This window comes from Cygnus olor, chromosome 1, assembly GCF_009769625.2.
Source record: "Cygnus olor isolate bCygOlo1 chromosome 1, bCygOlo1.pri.v2, whole genome shotgun sequence".
NCBI lineage: Eukaryota > Metazoa > Chordata > Aves > Anseriformes > Anatidae > Cygnus > Cygnus olor.
In genome coordinates this window covers 117,330,254-117,348,424 of record NC_049169.1, presented here as the reverse complement: position 1 = coordinate 117,348,424, position 18,171 = coordinate 117,330,254, and the positions used below count along the sequence as shown (strand labels likewise).

Here is an 18,171-nt window from a genome sequence, read left to right as displayed (position 1 = left end):
ATTATTTTTTAGGTAATGAACTCCATAAAACAAAAGCAGAGGTTTCTCTTTCATCAGTGCAGAATGAAGTTTGATGATACGGTGAACGTGAATGGGGGTGTTATGTGCCCTTTAGCAAAGAACACAAAAAGTTTATTAAAAATTGATTACAATTTTAGATGATGCATTTCATTATGATCTGGTTTCTGAAATGCAGTACGGTACCTTCTTTTATGGTGAAGGACAGCACAGTGTATAGAGGGATCTTTTTCCCTCCCTTGTGACCCAGAGAGAAAACCTGGAGCCCCAAATTACCTGTAACCTCTGTGTTACACTGTTCTGTAGCTCTGAGAGAAAATTCTGTGCAATTGAAATAAGTTGAGCTTAGCTCAAGCACAGATATTTTCTTATTTATTTCTAACTTGGTTATGTACAGCAAACATTACCTATATTATGTCATTGTGCATCTTTGCTTAAAGAGATTTTATTGCTAACTTTACTGAAAGGTTAATGGACTCTGCATTTCAGAATACAAATAAAATCCATGGACTGCCTTTCTGCACTATGTTTGCAGTCTTGATGCTTTGCTAGAATACACATTTGTTTTCTGTCAGTTCTGTTTTATTAAATGTGAAATATCAATGTTTACATACTGTTGTATTTTCAAAATGTAGTTAGCCTTGGTTTTGCATTGGTAAATTTAAAACATGTTTCTCTCTCAATTGAAAAAAAATGTAATTGTTAATGTCATTCATTATGACTAATAATTTTGATTTCTCCCTCTTACAGTTCAGTTTCACATCGCCCACTTATATGAAATTCAGGTAAGCTTTAAGCTCTTTTTTATAATGAGTTATGAAGTTTCTAACTACATGATATAATCAGTCTGTGGACTTCAGCTGATTATAGATGCTTTTGTGAATTGAAGTTAGGCTCAAGTCTTCAGTCACAGAATAAGCTTTATTTACTTCTGTTGAGTTGAAAATACCATGCATGAGGACTCATGCTAAAGTGAAATAGCTATTTTATTAAACATACATTCACTAGTCTCCTAAGTGGGGTGCAGAAAAACAAAACGTAACTTTGGCTAACATGGTAATGTATGTTTTTTATTTTATTTTTTAAATAGATATGTTGCATATAAATGTAAAAAAATGCATAGTTTCTCATTTCATATATTTATATTGTTCTTGCATTCACACATGGTAAAGTCTAAGCAGATACCCAGGTGCCTTTTAAATATATTTGACATGAAATTTTCAAATTTAACTAGACATATGTGACAGAAGCATGTGAGATCCGAGGACAATAGCACATAAAGCTGTGTTATTAACTCTGTGTCGAATCCCACCGCAGAGTTTTTTAGATGGATCTTTTGGGAAATTACCAAACACTCACTGAGCTTCCAGGATATAAATAAATTAAAACCAAGCAGCTACTGAAACAGCTATTGTATATTTGTAATTTGACTGACTAGTCATATGATTGTAGATTGTATACTCTCTTATCATGTTTATAGGTATAATATGACTGAGGAAGAGGTGTGACATGAAAACAAAAACTGTTGTAAATAAAATGGATGACAAATTCTACATTTTCAGTCTATTGAAAAGTAGCTTGATAAAGTAAGTGCTGTCTTTTGATGGCACGGTGAAAAATGCCTTTCAGTAGGTGTTTATTTATAAATGAAAGTTGTAGGTTTGAACGAGGTATTTTCTTCTGAACTCTTTCGGTGCAGTAGAATATATGAATTTGGAAAGCTAAATGACCCAAATCCCCCATCCCAAACAACCATTAAGAAACTTCCTGGGCTGTTTTGGCTCTGTAACGCATTAGAAAGACTTTTTATTTGGCCACCAGCCAGATTTCATTTTGAGCATTGGAGCACATCTGACAAGTTTATATAACAAAGCATCCCCCACACGCTAGTTCTTTCGATCTGGCAGAATAAAACAGAAAGTAGAAAATCTCAGGTCGCCATGCCAGGTGCCTTATAGTAGTGTGACCAATGTTACAAATACTTAACCTAAGCTTTCTGTCTGGCATTTGTATGCAACGGGGACTTGTAATGCAAGTCAGAGCCAAAAAGTTTCAGTGCGTACTGCTGTTAGACTTGGTTTGCCTCAAAGTTCTCCTTGAGGGGTGTCTTCTTTTCTGGAATTTGAGAAACTTTGTACCATGAGGGGTCTTGACTTGATTCTGAATATTACCTTTGGCACAGCGAAGAGGTGTTTTTGGAGTGAGGCTGGATGTTTGGTTTCTTCTAAAGGACATAGTGCTACAATTCTGCGAACCCTGTCATATATTTGAAAATTAGCTCCTCTCTAATGCTCGATCAGAAGGTTGATTCATTGTGAACACGAGAATAGCCTGGTGCTGATAAGAACTAGCCATGGTTTTTCTTGGTGTTTAATGCTAGTTTCTACAACTTGATCTCTGGCAGTGAGTTCCTCCAGCTATTCAGGGTACTAGCTCCTACAGTTCCTAAAGAAAAATGGTGATGATGATGCTGATCTCCCAACCCCTATTTCTAAGACCATCTGTGATGCAGCCAAATATCAAGGACGCGTACTCTGATCTTTGGAATTAAAATATCTGAATAAAAGCAAATTATGACAGTTTTCAGTAATGTTTGAAGGTATATATGTAAACAGATTTCTAAATGGTAAATAATACAACAAATAACAAAAGTAAAAAATATTCTAGACCTGGAAAACATGCCCTATTGTATTAGAACTTTCTACATCCTTCCAAGTATTCAAAAATCTTTTTTCCAAGTGCAGATCCTAATTTTACTAGATACTCTGTTTTACATCCAGATTGCTGCCCCTGCTGTCATGCTATACAGTGAACTTCTGTTCATTTGCCTATCCTTCATAGTCATTAACTACAAATTTTGTTCCCAATGCTAAATTTAAAATTTTTTCCTGATTGTTTTTATTTTGCTAGCCATGGATATTTTATTTATTTATATTATTTGTTTTCTTACCAGTTGTCTGCATTTCATGAACACCAATTAAAAACCTTTTCTACCAACTTCCCCTTGTTCCATTTGAAAGTATGTAATTGCTGCTTTAATTTTTCTTCCTGACTAGATTAAGGTTTTAAAATAAACAAGGTTGTCTATTTTCTTATCAGTTATCCCTTTTAAAACACCAATAGTCAGTACTGTGTTCTCTTTGCATCTAAAAAAAAGTAACTAAGTCACAATGATTTGCATTTAGTTGGCCCTGTTTATTTTAATATGCTCTTCATTTGTTTGCCAGAGTGAGGTCTAATGTTGAATTATCTGAAAGTATATTTTTATTAAAAAAAATAATACATATATAGTGTAGAATTTTTAGAAACTTAAAAAATAAGTAAATTACCAGTTCTAACAGACTTTGACATTTGTACCTTCTAGACTTCTATGGGAGAGGAGGAACAGAAGAATTAAGCATTTAGAATAAGTTCACTTTAAATAAATTATTGTTAAGGTAACATGAAGATAAGCAGATGAGGACACTTACCAAAAGATAAAAAATAAAAAAATCAAGAATTCTTAACCTTTAATGTGCACAAAGCAGCTTATACTGTTCCAGAAGTTAATAAAGACCATGATTCTAACCTAGGAAATGTGTTTTCTGTTTCAAGACCTGTTCATATAGGGAGTTGAGAATTGAATGTTTCCATGCTTTAAGCATGTCCGAACTATATGGCAGATAATAAGAGTGCATACTGTCATTCTTGAGGCATAATCTGTGGATATGTTTTAATTCTACATATGGTGGGACTCTTACCGTACAACAAATAGATTGGAAAGGCAGTTCAAATATAGCACAGAGAAGGGAGATGCAAAATTATACCAGCTACTGATGATCTTCATTTCTGTTATGAATTTCCTGGGAGTAATTTGTGTAGGTTCTTTTTTCAGATGTAGACTCACAATCAAGCATTCCCCTTAAAAAGCAGTATGTTCGTTTTAGTATAAGAAGCATAATGCATGTGTGAGGAGCTGACCAAATTTAATAATTTACAAATTTCCCTTGAATATTTTAAATATTTAATTTATATTAAATACTATACTTTACGGAAGTTATTCTCTTAACATACATATACGTCACTCAGGAAAGCTTTCATATGCACTGTATGCAAGAAAAAAGTTCTAGATTTTTTTTGTCAATGTGTTTGTGTGCTGTCAGTGCTGTGAAATCATTGCTATTGGTGATCTGTTGTAAGCTTTATGATTAATCAATTTACTTTTTTCCTTTTGCAGAGAAAGTATCACTCTGCAAAGGAAGCTTATGAACAACTTTTGCAGATCGAAAACCTTCCTGCACAAGTAAAAGCAACTGTCTTACAGCAGTTAGGTATGTAAAATCAACTTTTATTTTCCTGTGTTTCTTTTTTCTATCTTTGCATTCAGCAATGGTGTTTTAAGGCTCCATTTCCAAAGTGAGTCTTAAACACTGAGTATCATACATGAGTTTTTCACCCAAAATAGAAAGCATAACAGTAGATAATTAAGAAAATAAGAGAGAAGGGAAATATTTTAATTAAACTTACAAAATTAAAAAGCTCTTAGACTTGCTGCAGTATCTGTGCCACAGGTTTGGGCAATGAGGGGGTGATCTTTCAGAGCCAAGAGTACAGTAGTTAGAATTCTGTATTCTTTGAATTCTGAATTCTTCCTCGGGGAACATCCCTTGAACAGCCAGGTTAAGGGCAGTAAACCAAAATACTCTTTTCTGCTGCAGAATAGAAGAACACTGCAAATGAAAATTTTACTGTTTCTTTCTTCATAATTATTAGTGTTTAATAAAAAACATGCTCTTCTAACTAAAATGTTATCATCAGATTCCATAACAGAAGCTACCAAAAAAGTGAAAAAACACTACCTTTTAAAATTTGTCATCTCCCATATTTATAGAAAGCTGATAAATCATTTGTAGACAAAAACTTGTAATGGGTGGGTAGAATAAATTACATTTGCCCTATATGCCTTCTAAAAGTATTTCCAGAATATTTTGTTAAAACTATTCAATCCAGTGCAAATTCTTCATTCACTTTCTCCATGTTCCTCATCTAATTTATTATTCCAAATATTAATTTAGCCTGCTTATGCCCATCTCTTTTTTTTTTTAATTTTTTAATTTTTTTCCCTTCACACAGTGGTTTTTTAATTCAAATTAGTACCTGGTACTAAGTTACGGCCACAATACTTTTTTTTTTTTTTTTTTTTTTTTTGTAATGCCGGTTGTGTATGTATTTGGAGTGGGCTAATTTGTTTAGCTTTTGATTTTTCTATGTGAAATAACAAATGAAACTGCTGGAGTCACGATGCTGATCTTCTTGTCACATGACAGCGTTCCTTACGTTCCAGTATCCCCTTTAATTTTTTAATTTTTGAAAATTTTTTTCTTTAACTTGGTACTATCCCACCTAGTATAAATTGTCAGCAGTTTCATCCAGAACAGCTACACATAAAATCAACAGGAGATAGACTGCCCAAAACAGCTGACCAGTGCTTTTTCAACTCTGTTTGACACGTTGCTAGACTAGAAGCAAAGGCATGGTTGTATTCACGAAATCATACCGCAGGTCTCTGTGCTGTCAATCAGAACAGTGCTGTCTAAAAACTGGATTCACTTCCCCTGTTCAATCACATAGGGCACCTGGTTGTGATAGTGGGGGTAGCTTCTGTGTGGAGGAAGGGACAGAGTGTTTTTAACCAGAACATTCAAGGAACAATACTGTTTCTTTTCCTCTTTGCTGCTAATAGTCCTGTTTATCAGAGTGTGGTGTTTATCACAGATCTAGGTTCTAGCAACTGATAATAAAACACCTCATAAGGAAGCATGGTCCGGGTGGTACAGTGCTGCTTAGAAAAAATAATAGAAAATCTGCCATCTGCCAGAATGCTACTGGCAAAAAACAATCAGAATGTATTTGTATTTCTAGATTGAACTTTTTTTTAACTCAAACAGAAAAATTATTTTGGCATGAAAATACCTTTTGTTTATTTTCCTTAGCTAGTTAATGTTTATTGAGCAAGATTTGAAATCTAGGGAAGTTCAGATGTTGTTTGGGAGAATTATTAAAAACTTTGCTCCTGTTGCTGTTCTCCAAAACAGGTCATTGTGGAAGAGAAGCTTGTGATTCTCAGAGAAATACGTATGTGTTTGAGCTGATGCGTGCTAATTAGTTCCGATAGATGTAACAGGAAGATCTGTGCAGTTGGATAAGAACAGTTTGTTTCTTCTTTTTAACCACAATTCATTTGCTTTCCAGACAATAATTCGTTTCACCACTTTGCCTAAAATTACATTAAATAAGGACAGCCGTACCAGATGAGACTGAAGATCAAATCTGTCCCAGTATTCTTTCTCCAATTGTAATTAACAGTTGCATAAGGAGGAGTGTAGGAACAATGTAAGCATCTGCTTTTTCCCAAAGCACTCTCCCAAGGACTTTTATCTGGGGGCATTCCTAGGAGGTGTCTGTATAATTGGATGAGCCATTGTGAGATAATAAAATAGGGAAGAGGCTCATCTCTTCAGAGTCTGAGATGATGTTTGTCAGGGAAAAAGCAATTGCCGTAAGTTCAGCATGAGAGTGATTGATAGGCATAAAACCAACTGAAGCATGAGCCAGGCTGGAACATGTTCTTGCAGAGGAAACATGGTTATTTGTTACAAATTACATTGTAAAGTCCTGAAAATGAGCCTGGAACATGGACAAAATCAGCGTTTTTGATTATAATGCTGAAAAGATCCCAGAAGTAGAAGAGCATTCAGTATTCTAGTTGACAATTTGAGTTAGGTCTTGCAAAGGAGAAACTAGACAGTTTATCAAGGTTTTTAGATTGCCATCTTTCTATACATTCTTCCATTTTATGCGTGAGGAAAAGAGAGATCCAGTTTCCTTTACCTGTGCTGTTCTAGTAGAAAACTTTGTTCTCCCTCTCCTGCCTTCTGCTTTTTTCACCTCCCCTCAGGTAGGCAGATAAAATCAGGAAGCAACACTTGGTTCAGCAGTGAAACTAGATAGGCTTTGGTAGTTCTCGTTTCTGTCTCCTAGAAGTAGATTCTTGTTTCTTATCAGTGAACCTCAGTAAAGATCTGAAGATACGGCATGTTATCTCTCAGTCCGGCCAGGTTCAGATTAAGCATAAAATAGGCATCACCAGACAACACTTCGGAAGATTTGGGAAAATGTTTAATGTCTGTTTTAACCATGTTTAGACTTTCTGAACTATTTATTACCTTTATCTCACTGGGGCTTTGCCTACCACTTCACCCGATACATTTTATCTTACTATACAATTGCGCAGGTGCATTCAGATAACCACCCTCACATAAACCTTTTTCTTAGAGCATGAATGTTTGCTATGTGCTTAAGAACTTCACTGACCTGGGATTTGCATAAAAATTGTGGTTTGTTTATGAAGTCCATGAAAGAATGTTTTGTATGTTATGTATCTCTGCAAAAAAAGTCTGCTTTTTTTTTTTTTTTTTCCCTGATGGGCAGTGTTTTGACTTGATCCATCTTCAGACAAGATAAAGTACTCTTGTCAGCACTGTAACCGCTTGACTTCTAACCTGGTATTTCTCGCAGTCCATGAAATATTCAAACTTAACCTTCTGACCACAGTTTCCATGTGGAGACTTGGAAACTTCTTAAAACACCTCGAGCAAATGTTGTTCAGTAGATAGAATTTTCGCCTAGATTGCCTATTTTTTAAAGCCTGGAAGTTTGCCTTCTGTTTGCAAAAGTGTCACTGTGACTGTTGATAAACTATAAGCGCATGGAATTGAAAAAAAATATCCAAGGTTTGCATAAACTGATACAGCGTTTCACAAGGGGTCATATTTGAGCAGGATACTATAAAAACAAAGGGACAGTCTGTTGTCATATCTGAGAGTTTACAAATGTTTGGCAAAAAGCAATGGGTTATTAAGACAAATGCAGGGAGATTAAGCAAACAGCAAGACATTATTGACCAGTGTGGTAGGCAGAGACTTCAGCAAGTCAGCAGCCTGTTACAAAGGACTTCCTTGTACTCATGATACTAAAAGCAGTAGGATAACTTTGTGACTGCTTAAAGGGGATTCTTCTCCCACCTGCCTGGTGACAGGACGAGGGGGAATGGGCTAAAGTTGCGCCAGGGGAGGTTTAGGTTGGATATTAGGAAGAACTTCTTTACTGAAAGGGTTGTTAGGCATTGGAATGGGCTGCCCAGGGAAGTGGTTGAGTCGCCATCCCTGGAGGTCTTTAAAAGACATTTAGATGTAGTCCTTAGTGATATGGTTTAGTGGAGGTCTTGTTGGTGTTAGGACAGAGGTTGGACTCGGTGATCTTGGAGGTCTCTTCCAACCTAGATGATTCTGTGAGTCTGTGATAGAGGCAGATAGGAAGAAGCTTAAGTAGATGATAAAGGAGCTTTATTTGAAATGGTAACCAAGTCTTACATCATTGCTAGAGCAGAGATGTACTTTAATAGCATGTAAAAGATGTTTTGGGGGCATGGATTGCAGAAGGCTATTAAAGTGGAGATAAATAATTAATCTAATGTAACTAAAAAAGGGAAGGATATGGAAAGATATCGTGTGGTCAGGTGAGAAAATAAAATGATCTTTTTGGCAGAATTTGGTATGTAGATGAGAGGTGATTCGGTTTGCCAATGTAAAAGGAAAGGATGTTGTAGTGATGAAGATCAAATGACAATGTATGAAAAATTTAAGTGGAGATATGGCATTTCTTACCAGTGTTCTGTTGGGGAATGGTACAAATATTAGGATGAATATCAGCATTTAGAAGGAAAGGGTAAACTGATTATAATATACAGATAATAGTTATACCACCATTTTCCCTGTAACATTTTTCACAATGACAGTAAAGGTGCCTCTGTTTAGAGAAGAAAAGAGTTAACATTTTCAAGTTAACTTTTTATAGAAGAAGATTGAGTGGTTAATAGTTATGCTTCTAACCTTGTAGAAAATGCTTTAAACAAAAATGTTTTAAAACCACCTGAAAGTAATTTTCACTCTAGGTCCTTTCATCTTGTAATTTTAGTATAGAACATAAAAAGTAAATTTTAAAAGTTTCATTCAAAATAGTGTATGTAAGCAATAGCATTGTTTCATATTCCTATTTTTAAAGAGGAACTAAAGCTGTCAATATCCTGCTGTGCCAAAGCATTAAATAGTCTTGGAGAATTTCACTTCTGCCATTTATGGATTCTTTCTGTAGGCTGGATGCATCACACCGTGGATCAGCTTGGAGACAAGGCAACCAAGGAAAGTTATGCTATACAATATCTCCAGAAATCTCTAGAAGCGGATCCAAATTCTGGTCAATCCTGGTATTTCCTTGGAAGGTGAGAGATGACTTTATAGACACTCTAACTGTATTTGTAGCTTCTTTGAGGATACTGATTATTAGGAGTTATCTTTTATGTTGTCCTTAGCAGCTTTGGAGGAAGAATGAAGGGAAAAGATGTATGTATCTACTGAAGTCTAATTTTCTGGAAAGTGTGTAGAAAGACAAGGTGCAGACATACTTGGGATGAATATAGATTAGAAGTTGAAATGAATTATATTACCTAAGTGGTCTTGCTTTTCTTGTAGTTGTTACTCAGTTTACACATTTACACTAATGTCAGTCTCCCCTGCTTCTTTTTACTTTTCTGATTATTCCCTGATTATTTTTTGTCAAAACCTCACTTCTAGTCTCAATCAATTTCAGCACTAAAATACAAATACTTTTTTCAGGTATACATTCAACTGCAAACAGAATAGATTACAACTGAATATTAGGCCAGGATAGCTCAGGTGGATCCATTTTAATTTCTACTTATGTGTTGTGTTCATCTCTACTTGTGCACAGCATTTTTCACTTGAAAATTAACTCACTCCAAGATGTAAATTTTATCAATTTGATGACTCTTCTTGGTCTTCTTTTAAAGAAAATGGGGTGCTTTATAAACGTGCCAGCAGTAACTCTTGGAATATCTGGGTTTAGGAGAATAACAATCCAATTTCCTTTCTATGAGCTTTGAAAGCATTGAGGACAGTATAAGTCCACGTGTGAATGGGTCAGTTCTGTTGAGAAATACATTAAATAGAAGTTATACAGAAAGAAAATTAATATACTAACCTCAGTATTTTCCAGCTCAGTTTCTTGGAGGTTCTTGTCAAACACAACTAGAACACACTGTTTTTGTCACCCTAGTTACATTCCTGCAGCTGGTCCTTTAGGACAGGGCTTTTAAACCAGCAGTCTGCAGGCCAAGGGAGGAGCACAGGAGCACAGTGAGTGTGAAGGGCAGAGGGTTGGAGTAGGAGTGGGGAGAAAGGGGAAAACTAGCCAGGGATTGTCTGGCTCATCTTCTCATCTGCTGGCATAAAAACCTGCTTTTTCTTTATTCCTCTGAAGTCCCATTCCATGCGGCTAGAGCTAGTTGATTTCTTACACAGAAGCAGGGCACAGCCAGGGCTCTGTGGAGTATTGTGGGCAGCTGCTGTGCTCTTGCTGTGCCTAGGCTTTAATGTGGTTGGGGTGAAACCTAGGACCATACAAATGAGGGTGAGGAATGGAGGAAAAGGGTGAAGAGAAAACCTAGTCGAAGTGTCCCTTACACTCTACAGGGAGGACTACACTGAAATGTTTCTGTGCTTCATTCTTCCAATCCATATGCTGGCAGGAGAAAAGGAGAGTAATAAGGTTACAGGGCTTGTCTGTCTGCATTTGCTCTTCCTCTTTTTCTCTCTCCATGTGTATTCTCTTGTGTTATTTCTTCCTCTTCTGGCCTTCCACCAAACTGGGTAGCATGTTGATTTAAGGCTAGCTTCCTAGATACCTTGCAAAAAATATACCACCACCACATCTCCATCTCCACCCCTTTCTAATCCCCCCCCACCCCAAACAAACAAAAAAAAAAACACAACACCATGCCACCCTTTTTAAAGGTTTGTTGGATGCTTAATGTTACTGTTATCCTACTTGGAGTCTTTGTGTATCTGTTAATCAGACAGATTTCAACATGCCTATTGGAACTTGGGTTAGACTGTGATTAAAATGATCTTCTGAAACATTGTGTTGAGATTTAATGGGTCTTTTTAGACCAAGTACCACTAGGTATTAGAGTATTTTCTAGTGAGCCTTAAGAATATACAGAATATACAGAAGTGTAGCATGTTTGATAGATCTTCACCTGTACTGGTTTGCTTCGATATTATTTTTACTAGAATAAATTTTCTCTTGTTATTTATCTGCTTTGAAAGCTGTGAGTTCTTTTTCCAAGAAGGAAACTTACTACAAACAACATAAGGAACAGAGCTATTGTAAACAAACCTAGTAAACGCATATGCATTTTTAATATTTTATTTATTTGAAGGTTTTCATTTTAAAAAGGTAGGTATATTCCCTGTGGTATAATGGTAGTTCTCTTTCAAGACCTGATATTTCTGCTTATAATGCCAGAATACCTGTGAAGTTGTAGTATATGCCTAATATTCAAGTAAAAAAACACAAAAAAAAATCCAGACAAGCAAGGTTTTTTTTAGAGAATGTCTTGGTCTCTGTATGTGGTAAAACTGGTATGTTGTTCATTACTTGAAATCTTACTGAAATATGAGAAATGCATAAAAGAAATGTACAAGGCAGTCAAGGACCATCTTGATTGAATTAGTCATTATCTCTTAATGATCATGAAACACTCCTTGTAGAAGATGATATTTTATTACGATAAGTTTCATGAAATAAGTAGCATAATTGTTTCTTTAAAATGCTGTCTGTACATAAATATTTTTCCTATTGACCACTGAGATACTGTAAGCAAAACAAATGTAGCTCTTCAAACTGTAATGTGACTTCTGCTTTCCTTATGAATGCAGTAAGCTAGGGTTTAAACATCTCTGGTGTACTTCTCAAATAAACAGTTTGTAATATATGTTGACTAAGAAATTTGAGTCTGCTTGTGCCCAGCGTTCAGAAACAGCAAATGTTTGGATTCATCTAGATGAGTATGTATTTGCATGATTTAACATTTATCAGACCAGTCTTGGTAAGCCATCCTCACTGATTAACTTCTTTAAATATTACCAAAGTTCTTTTTTTCTTCTCCCAGGTGCTATTCAAGTATTGGGAAAGTTCAGGATGCCTTTATATCTTATAGGCAATCTATTGATAAATCAGAAGCAAGTGCAGATACATGGTGTTCTATAGGGTAAGAATGAAACAGGGTAATACAGTGAAATTCAATGCTAATGCATACATATAAATGAAGAAAACCAGCTTTTTAACTCCTTTTTGCTCTCAAGTGGACCATAAAGCTTTTTTATTTCTACCATTGTCATCAGATTTGTCTGATTTGATGTTTAAATATTATGTTTATATTTGCTTTCTCAATTTTTAAAAATAATGAATATGCTTTGTGTATGAGCTTTGCATGTTAAGATTTTGTAAATATGTTGTTTATGCTTATTGCTGTGCTTTATATAACAGCAAAGTTTATTAAGGGCTGTGGGGTGGATATGTATATTTCATTGTATTTTGACTTTGTTATTAATTCTCAACTTCACTAATCTTTCTATTCAGTGTGCTGTATCAACAGCAAAATCAGCCTATGGATGCTTTACAGGCCTATATCTGTGCTGTACAATTGGACCATGGCCATGCTGCAGCCTGGATGGACCTAGGCACACTCTATGAGTCCTGCAACCAGCCTCAGGATGCCATTAAATGCTACTTAAATGCAACTAGGAGCAAAAATTGTAGTAATACCTCTGCACTTGCAGCACGGATAAAGTATTTACAGGTAAAGCTAAAGTTTTAAGAAGCGGGAAATACTCTTCCAAATACATATCAGAGGGGAGGGGTGGAGTAGCACACAAATCTAACTTGCAGTTGTTTGTGGTGTGTATAACCTGTTTTCATATGTATTGTAAGCATATCATAGCCTGTAATATTTTATTTCTTCATTTTTAAGTGAAATTTAATTCCTTACAAACTCTATTTCGCACATTTAATTAATGCATACTGTTTTACATCACTTCACTTTTTCTTTGTATTGTCTACATTTTTAAGTTCTCATAACGTAGAGAGAGAACACACACACACTATCTTTCACTCTTGTTTGCAATTTCAGAAAAAAAGAATTATGAGACCTCTGAATCCAGAGCTCATCTTTGTTCTGATTCTCACAAAGGTTTATATTCTGGTTACCCTCTTTATACTTAGCACCTTTCTAAAACCCCAAATTTTAAATCTATCCTCTCTTTTAAGACATAATTAGCTACAGCATATAGGAAGATTTCATGGACTTGCTCTTACTAAAGTAGGCTTGTGTTAAATTTGCTTTTTACATAATTTTTCCTAGGCTCAGTTGTGTAACCTTCCACAAGGTAGTCTACAGAATAAAACTAAATTACTTCCTAGTATTGAGGAGGCATGGAGCCTACCAATCCCCGCAGAGCTTACCTCCAGGCAGGGTGCCATGAACACAGCACAGCAGGTGAGAAGTTGGGTTATGTTCTGCAGGTGCCCAGCTTTAAGGGTTCTTTACAATCTGTAGTGGTCAAGCTTATTTTATGGAGTGCAGGACTGGCTTTTAGTAATGAAAAGCCTTTGATTTATTTGCAAAGGTATACTAGATCAAGAAGTAGCTCCCTCTAATATGGGAGAAAGATGGGGGTACCAATTTAGAACCTTTGTGGATTTTCATGATTTTAAAAGATTTCATCTTAAATAGAAATGCTGCAGTGGTTTAATAATCCCTTGAAAGGTACACATTCCTCCATTGATGACCATATGGAAACTGATTTTTCAGTTTTTGAGATCGGCTTCAGAATATCTGCTCAGCCCTTTTAAAATATGTGGGCTGTTAAAATATGTAGTTTAAAGGAAACAACTACGAATATATAGAACCATATTTTTGTCTTCCTTCTGTGATTCTTAGGCTTGTAAACCTCATCATCCAAATACTGAACCTGTACTAGGCCTCACTCAAACACCAATTTCACAGCAATCCTTGCCACTACACATGATTCCTTCTAGCCAAGTAGATGACCTGACCAGTCCTGCCAAGAGGAAAAGAACATCTAGTCCAACAAAGGTATATATTCTGATGAACTAAAGAGCCCCCTACCAAAATTCTATGGAAATATGCACTAAAGTGATGCAGCATGCACAGAATTTGTGCTGTAAATTTCAATCCTTTGGCATCAAGGTGGGGAATGTTTTTTAAAAATTTTAAAGAACATTTTTCAGTGATATGTTTAATAAGGAGGTTACAGTTCAGATAGGAAGTGTGAAAGGGCAATGCAGATTGCTGGCACTATACTACAATCATAGTTGTATAAGTGAAAAAATAAAGTCGTAGTCTGATGATAGAGAGGGAGACAACCATGTCATCCTGTCTATTGCCTTTGCTTATATTTAGAATTCAAGTGTTTCATCATCATGTAATAGTGTTATAGTAGATAAAAGTATTCAGTTTTAACGCTAGTGTACCTTTAAGTTAATTGCATAATTTGATTTGATTGTTTCTCATGGTATTAGGAATCATTTACTTTTTCCTTTTAACTGCTGTGGTACTGTATGGGAATGGTAGAATGAGGTTTGGTGTTCTTTAGTATATTCTCTGTGTATATTGCTATTCTTGAAACAATGACTAGTTTTTTCATAAGATAAAATCTAGATATGAAAAAAATGATGTTAACCATTTGAAAGTCAAGCATTTTAACGTAATGTTTTCTCTCAGAATACTTCAGATGTTTGGAGCAGTGGCCATACAGTGTCACATCCTCCTGTACAACAACAAATTCATTCTTGGTGCTTGACACCACAGAAATTACAGGTAAATATGTTAAAGGGTCAGAAGCTTTGATTTTTTTGTTTGTTTTCTTTCTTTCTTTTGAGAAAATAAATACTTTGAGTTTCACATTTCTGATAATCAGTGAGAAAGAATACACATTGGGTTAGTATTTATGGATTCCCTATGGAATCTGAAAGATTAGCTATATAATGAAATCATCTTCAGTAGAAACTGAAGGTTTACATTGTTTGAGTTTTATAATGTAAGTAGGAACATACAGTAATGCTTTTTTCTTAGGATGTTTTAAAGATAGATATGCAAATTGTGACACTTGTGAGCCAAGTGAATTTTGCTTCTTGGTGTAGTGTGGGAGATATTGAAGGAGGTGTAAAAGCATCGTAGCATCCTCTTTTTCCTGTCAGGTAGCTTCATGTATCAAACTGCATAAACAAACTTGCACATTCTATAAAATGTGGTTATTCAAATCAAATTAAACGTATTTCTATGAAATTTTTATTTTGCAAATGTTGCTTAAGGTCTTTTTTTTCACGATGCTTTGTTGTTTCTTCAGTTCATTAGGGTTTGCAGTGAGCTTCAGCAGGAATTTCTGATTTTGAAAATCAAGCATAGCTGGAAACTCTCACCCATGTATCACAGATACTGCTTTGGATACAGGGAAAAATAAAAGGGAATACAGTGCAGAGACAGAAGGCATTCTGATTGACTGAGCAGTATTCCCCTTAACACCCAATATAGATCTTCAGCTGTTTCTTTATCTGAACAATGCTGGCTGTACAATGCTGCATAATTTTTCCTTCCCTTCCCTCCATCTTTCACCCCTCACTGCTTTGGTCTTCCCTTATCTTCTGCATTTCTCTCTCTTCATGCGTTCTCATTATTTCTGTCTGCTTATTTGATGTTCTACTACTTTTTCACCTTTTCAGGCGTTGTTACAGTTTTGCCTTTTCCAGATCCAACTTCATCATCATTAGGCGGCATAAGTAGGCTTCCCTAAGTATGGGATAATGGATTTGCTAGCAATAGTTTGACAAGGTTTCAGCACACACAAATAGGAAAGCCAGGAGGATATGATGCAAGGGGAAAGTGAATAAAAAGTTTATTATGTGTTTTAAATCAGCCTTTTGAAAGTGGCACCTCAGAGGCTGGGTACAGCACGTAGCATGTCCGAAATGGCCCAGCTAACAAAAGCAGGTGGGGAAAGGGCTCTGTGGCTGCAGAGTAGCCTCCAGGGCTGCAACATGCCAGTGGAGGAGGGATGGGTGTTGGTTTCACAGAGCTGATGGGCAGTAAGAGCACCGCTGTCTGCAAAGCCTCTGTACCCATAGCACTGGAGGGGAGCGCAGACTTGCCTTTACTGGCACTGGGACTAGGCCAGTCTTTCTGATGCCTGCTGCCCTGTTTAGATGTCTTCTAAAAAAGCAAAATAACAACTGCAGAACACAGTTTTCAGCTTCTGTTTATATGCACAGTACATATACTCCCATGGAGACCCTGTTTTCATCTCACAATCGCTTATATAATTGGATTGGTTTTATTCATTGCAGTGCCTCACAGAGGGACTGTTAATCCAAGGAATTCCGCATAAACTTGTCTTTAACCATTTTTTCATACAACCCTGGATTTTTTAGAAACACATTTTGCAAATATGTTTCATCAAAGTAGAATGAACCATATTTCATTTAATACATTACTTCCATGTATGTATTACTAATACAACATAATCAAAGCAAAGGAAATTAGAAGGATGTAGAAAAATTATATATGCAGACCTGAAACCAACTGAAGCAAACCTGATTTGGTCATTTTGATTTTTTTCCTTTTTTTCCCTTTTATTCTTATTTTTTTTGAAGGGACTTAAAATGATATAAAATAATTCAGTACTTAAAAACAAGAGAAATATCTGTATGTCACATTTTGCGTAGTGCAACTTTTGACCTCCGTTCCACACACATATCTCTTTCCTTCTCAGATAGCTCTTTTGTGTTCCACAGCTTCAGCATTTGTCATACTTCTTTAAAGCAGTCTTATTGGTAGAATAAAGGTTTCAAAGGAACACAAAAATGAGTGCTTTTAGTAATAAATACTTAAATTTCAGTTGTAAATGAGTTCAGTATTGTATCTTAAGATACCGCTTTCTGTAATTGTTATATAGTTTTCTGAGTTCTTCATATATTCTGGAGAAGTTTTAATGTGTGACTATAGGTTGAATTGACTTTGTACTGAACGACACTAATAAAAGAACAGGACGATACAAAGATAGCTAAAAACATAATGATAATAAGAATTCCATATAATCATGCTTTAAAGTAGTTTTCTTTTACAATACCAGTTCACTTAATTTTATGAAGTGATAATATTATATACTCAAATCATTTTGAAAGTCTCTGTAGTTTTAGTGACTGCTAATAAGGTTTCGTTACAGAATAGTATAAGGAAATATGTCTTAGTCTGCATTAGAAATCTTGATCATGTTTTCAGCTTTGCAAATCTTGCCTTCATTGAAAACGTTTAGTAATGTATGCAAGAAAGTTATTAAAACTTGCACACAACTGTAATGATTCTGAACTGTACTGTTGGTTTGGGGTTTTTTTCAGCACTTGGAACAGCTGCGTGCAAACAGAAATAATTTAAATCCAGCACAGAAACTTATGCTGGAACAGCTGGAGAGTCAGTTTGTCTTGATGCAGCAACACCAGCAGGTGAGAACAAAAATATTTTTCTGTTCTAGAAAACTTTTATTGATGATGGTGTCTGTTGTGTTTCTTGGATTCTTAAGAATTTTTATTGTACAGAGTTCTCATGCCCTTTACTACATTACATTGTCATCTTATTTTTTTTTGTATAAAGTTTAATTGTGGCTTACTGGTTGAAACTTAATGGTTTTAGTTGTGTTTTATTATAGGGCTACCAGAGAATGTAAAACTTTTCAAGCCACACTTTCAAACTAAAGTGAGTGGATGCATCTAAAAGCAGTCTGAGTTGAAAAATACTTACTTGTAGTAAGCCATATTACAGCATATCTCTCCTGCTCTCATTGTTCACTTCTTTCTCTCTTAGTGTCCAACTTTAGCAGTAAAATGCTAACACTCAAACTGAAGAGCCTAGAAGAAAAGTGTGCCGATAGCTTTACCTTAAAATTCATTCAGCGCATTTGTGAGCATGAGTCATCTTACTTCTCAAAAGCAACTGGGAAGATGTCAAAATCAATATAAAGCTGAAGCCATATGCAATAAAATACACAAGCCTTGTATGATCCTTACTTCTTAAATTCTGTAACTAATGTTCTTGTGCTTTGTTCATCTTCCGTTAGATGAGACAAACAGGAGTTGCACAGGTACGATCTACTGGAATTCCTAACGGGCCAACAGCTGATT

The 18,171-nt window shown here is 35.6% G+C and overlaps 1 protein-coding gene across 21 annotated transcripts in view; it reads left to right on the top strand.

The window, feature by feature from the left end:
* KDM6A (lysine demethylase 6A) overlaps nt 1–18,171 on the top strand; it is a 154,081-nt gene that overhangs the window by 92,834 nt on the left and 43,076 nt on the right. For 5 of the 21 annotated variants that reach the window (XR_005816382.1, XM_040545466.1, XM_040545465.1 and 2 more), the window contains exons 8-18: nt 769–803; nt 2,972–3,037; nt 4,235–4,328; nt 9,211–9,337; nt 12,089–12,187; nt 12,559–12,778; nt 13,340–13,474; nt 13,919–14,074; nt 14,723–14,818; nt 17,392–17,496; nt 18,108–18,171. The exon at nt 18,108–18,171 is cut by the window's right edge and continues 332 nt beyond it. Coding sequence is in view for 20 of the 21 variants with exons in the window: in XM_040545466.1 (XP_040401400.1) it covers nt 769–803; nt 2,972–3,037; nt 4,235–4,328; nt 9,211–9,337; nt 12,089–12,187; nt 12,559–12,778; nt 13,340–13,474; nt 13,919–14,074; nt 14,723–14,818; nt 17,392–17,496; nt 18,108–18,171 (1,197 nt within the window). In the remaining variant the exon portion in view is untranslated. The remainder of the gene's footprint in view (nt 1–768; nt 804–2,971; nt 3,038–4,234; nt 4,329–9,210; nt 9,338–12,088; nt 12,188–12,558; nt 12,779–13,339; nt 13,475–13,918; nt 14,075–14,722; nt 14,819–17,391; nt 17,497–18,107) is intronic. The other 16 variants (XM_040545471.1, XM_040545467.1, XM_040545463.1 and 13 more) reach the window with 7 other exon arrangements.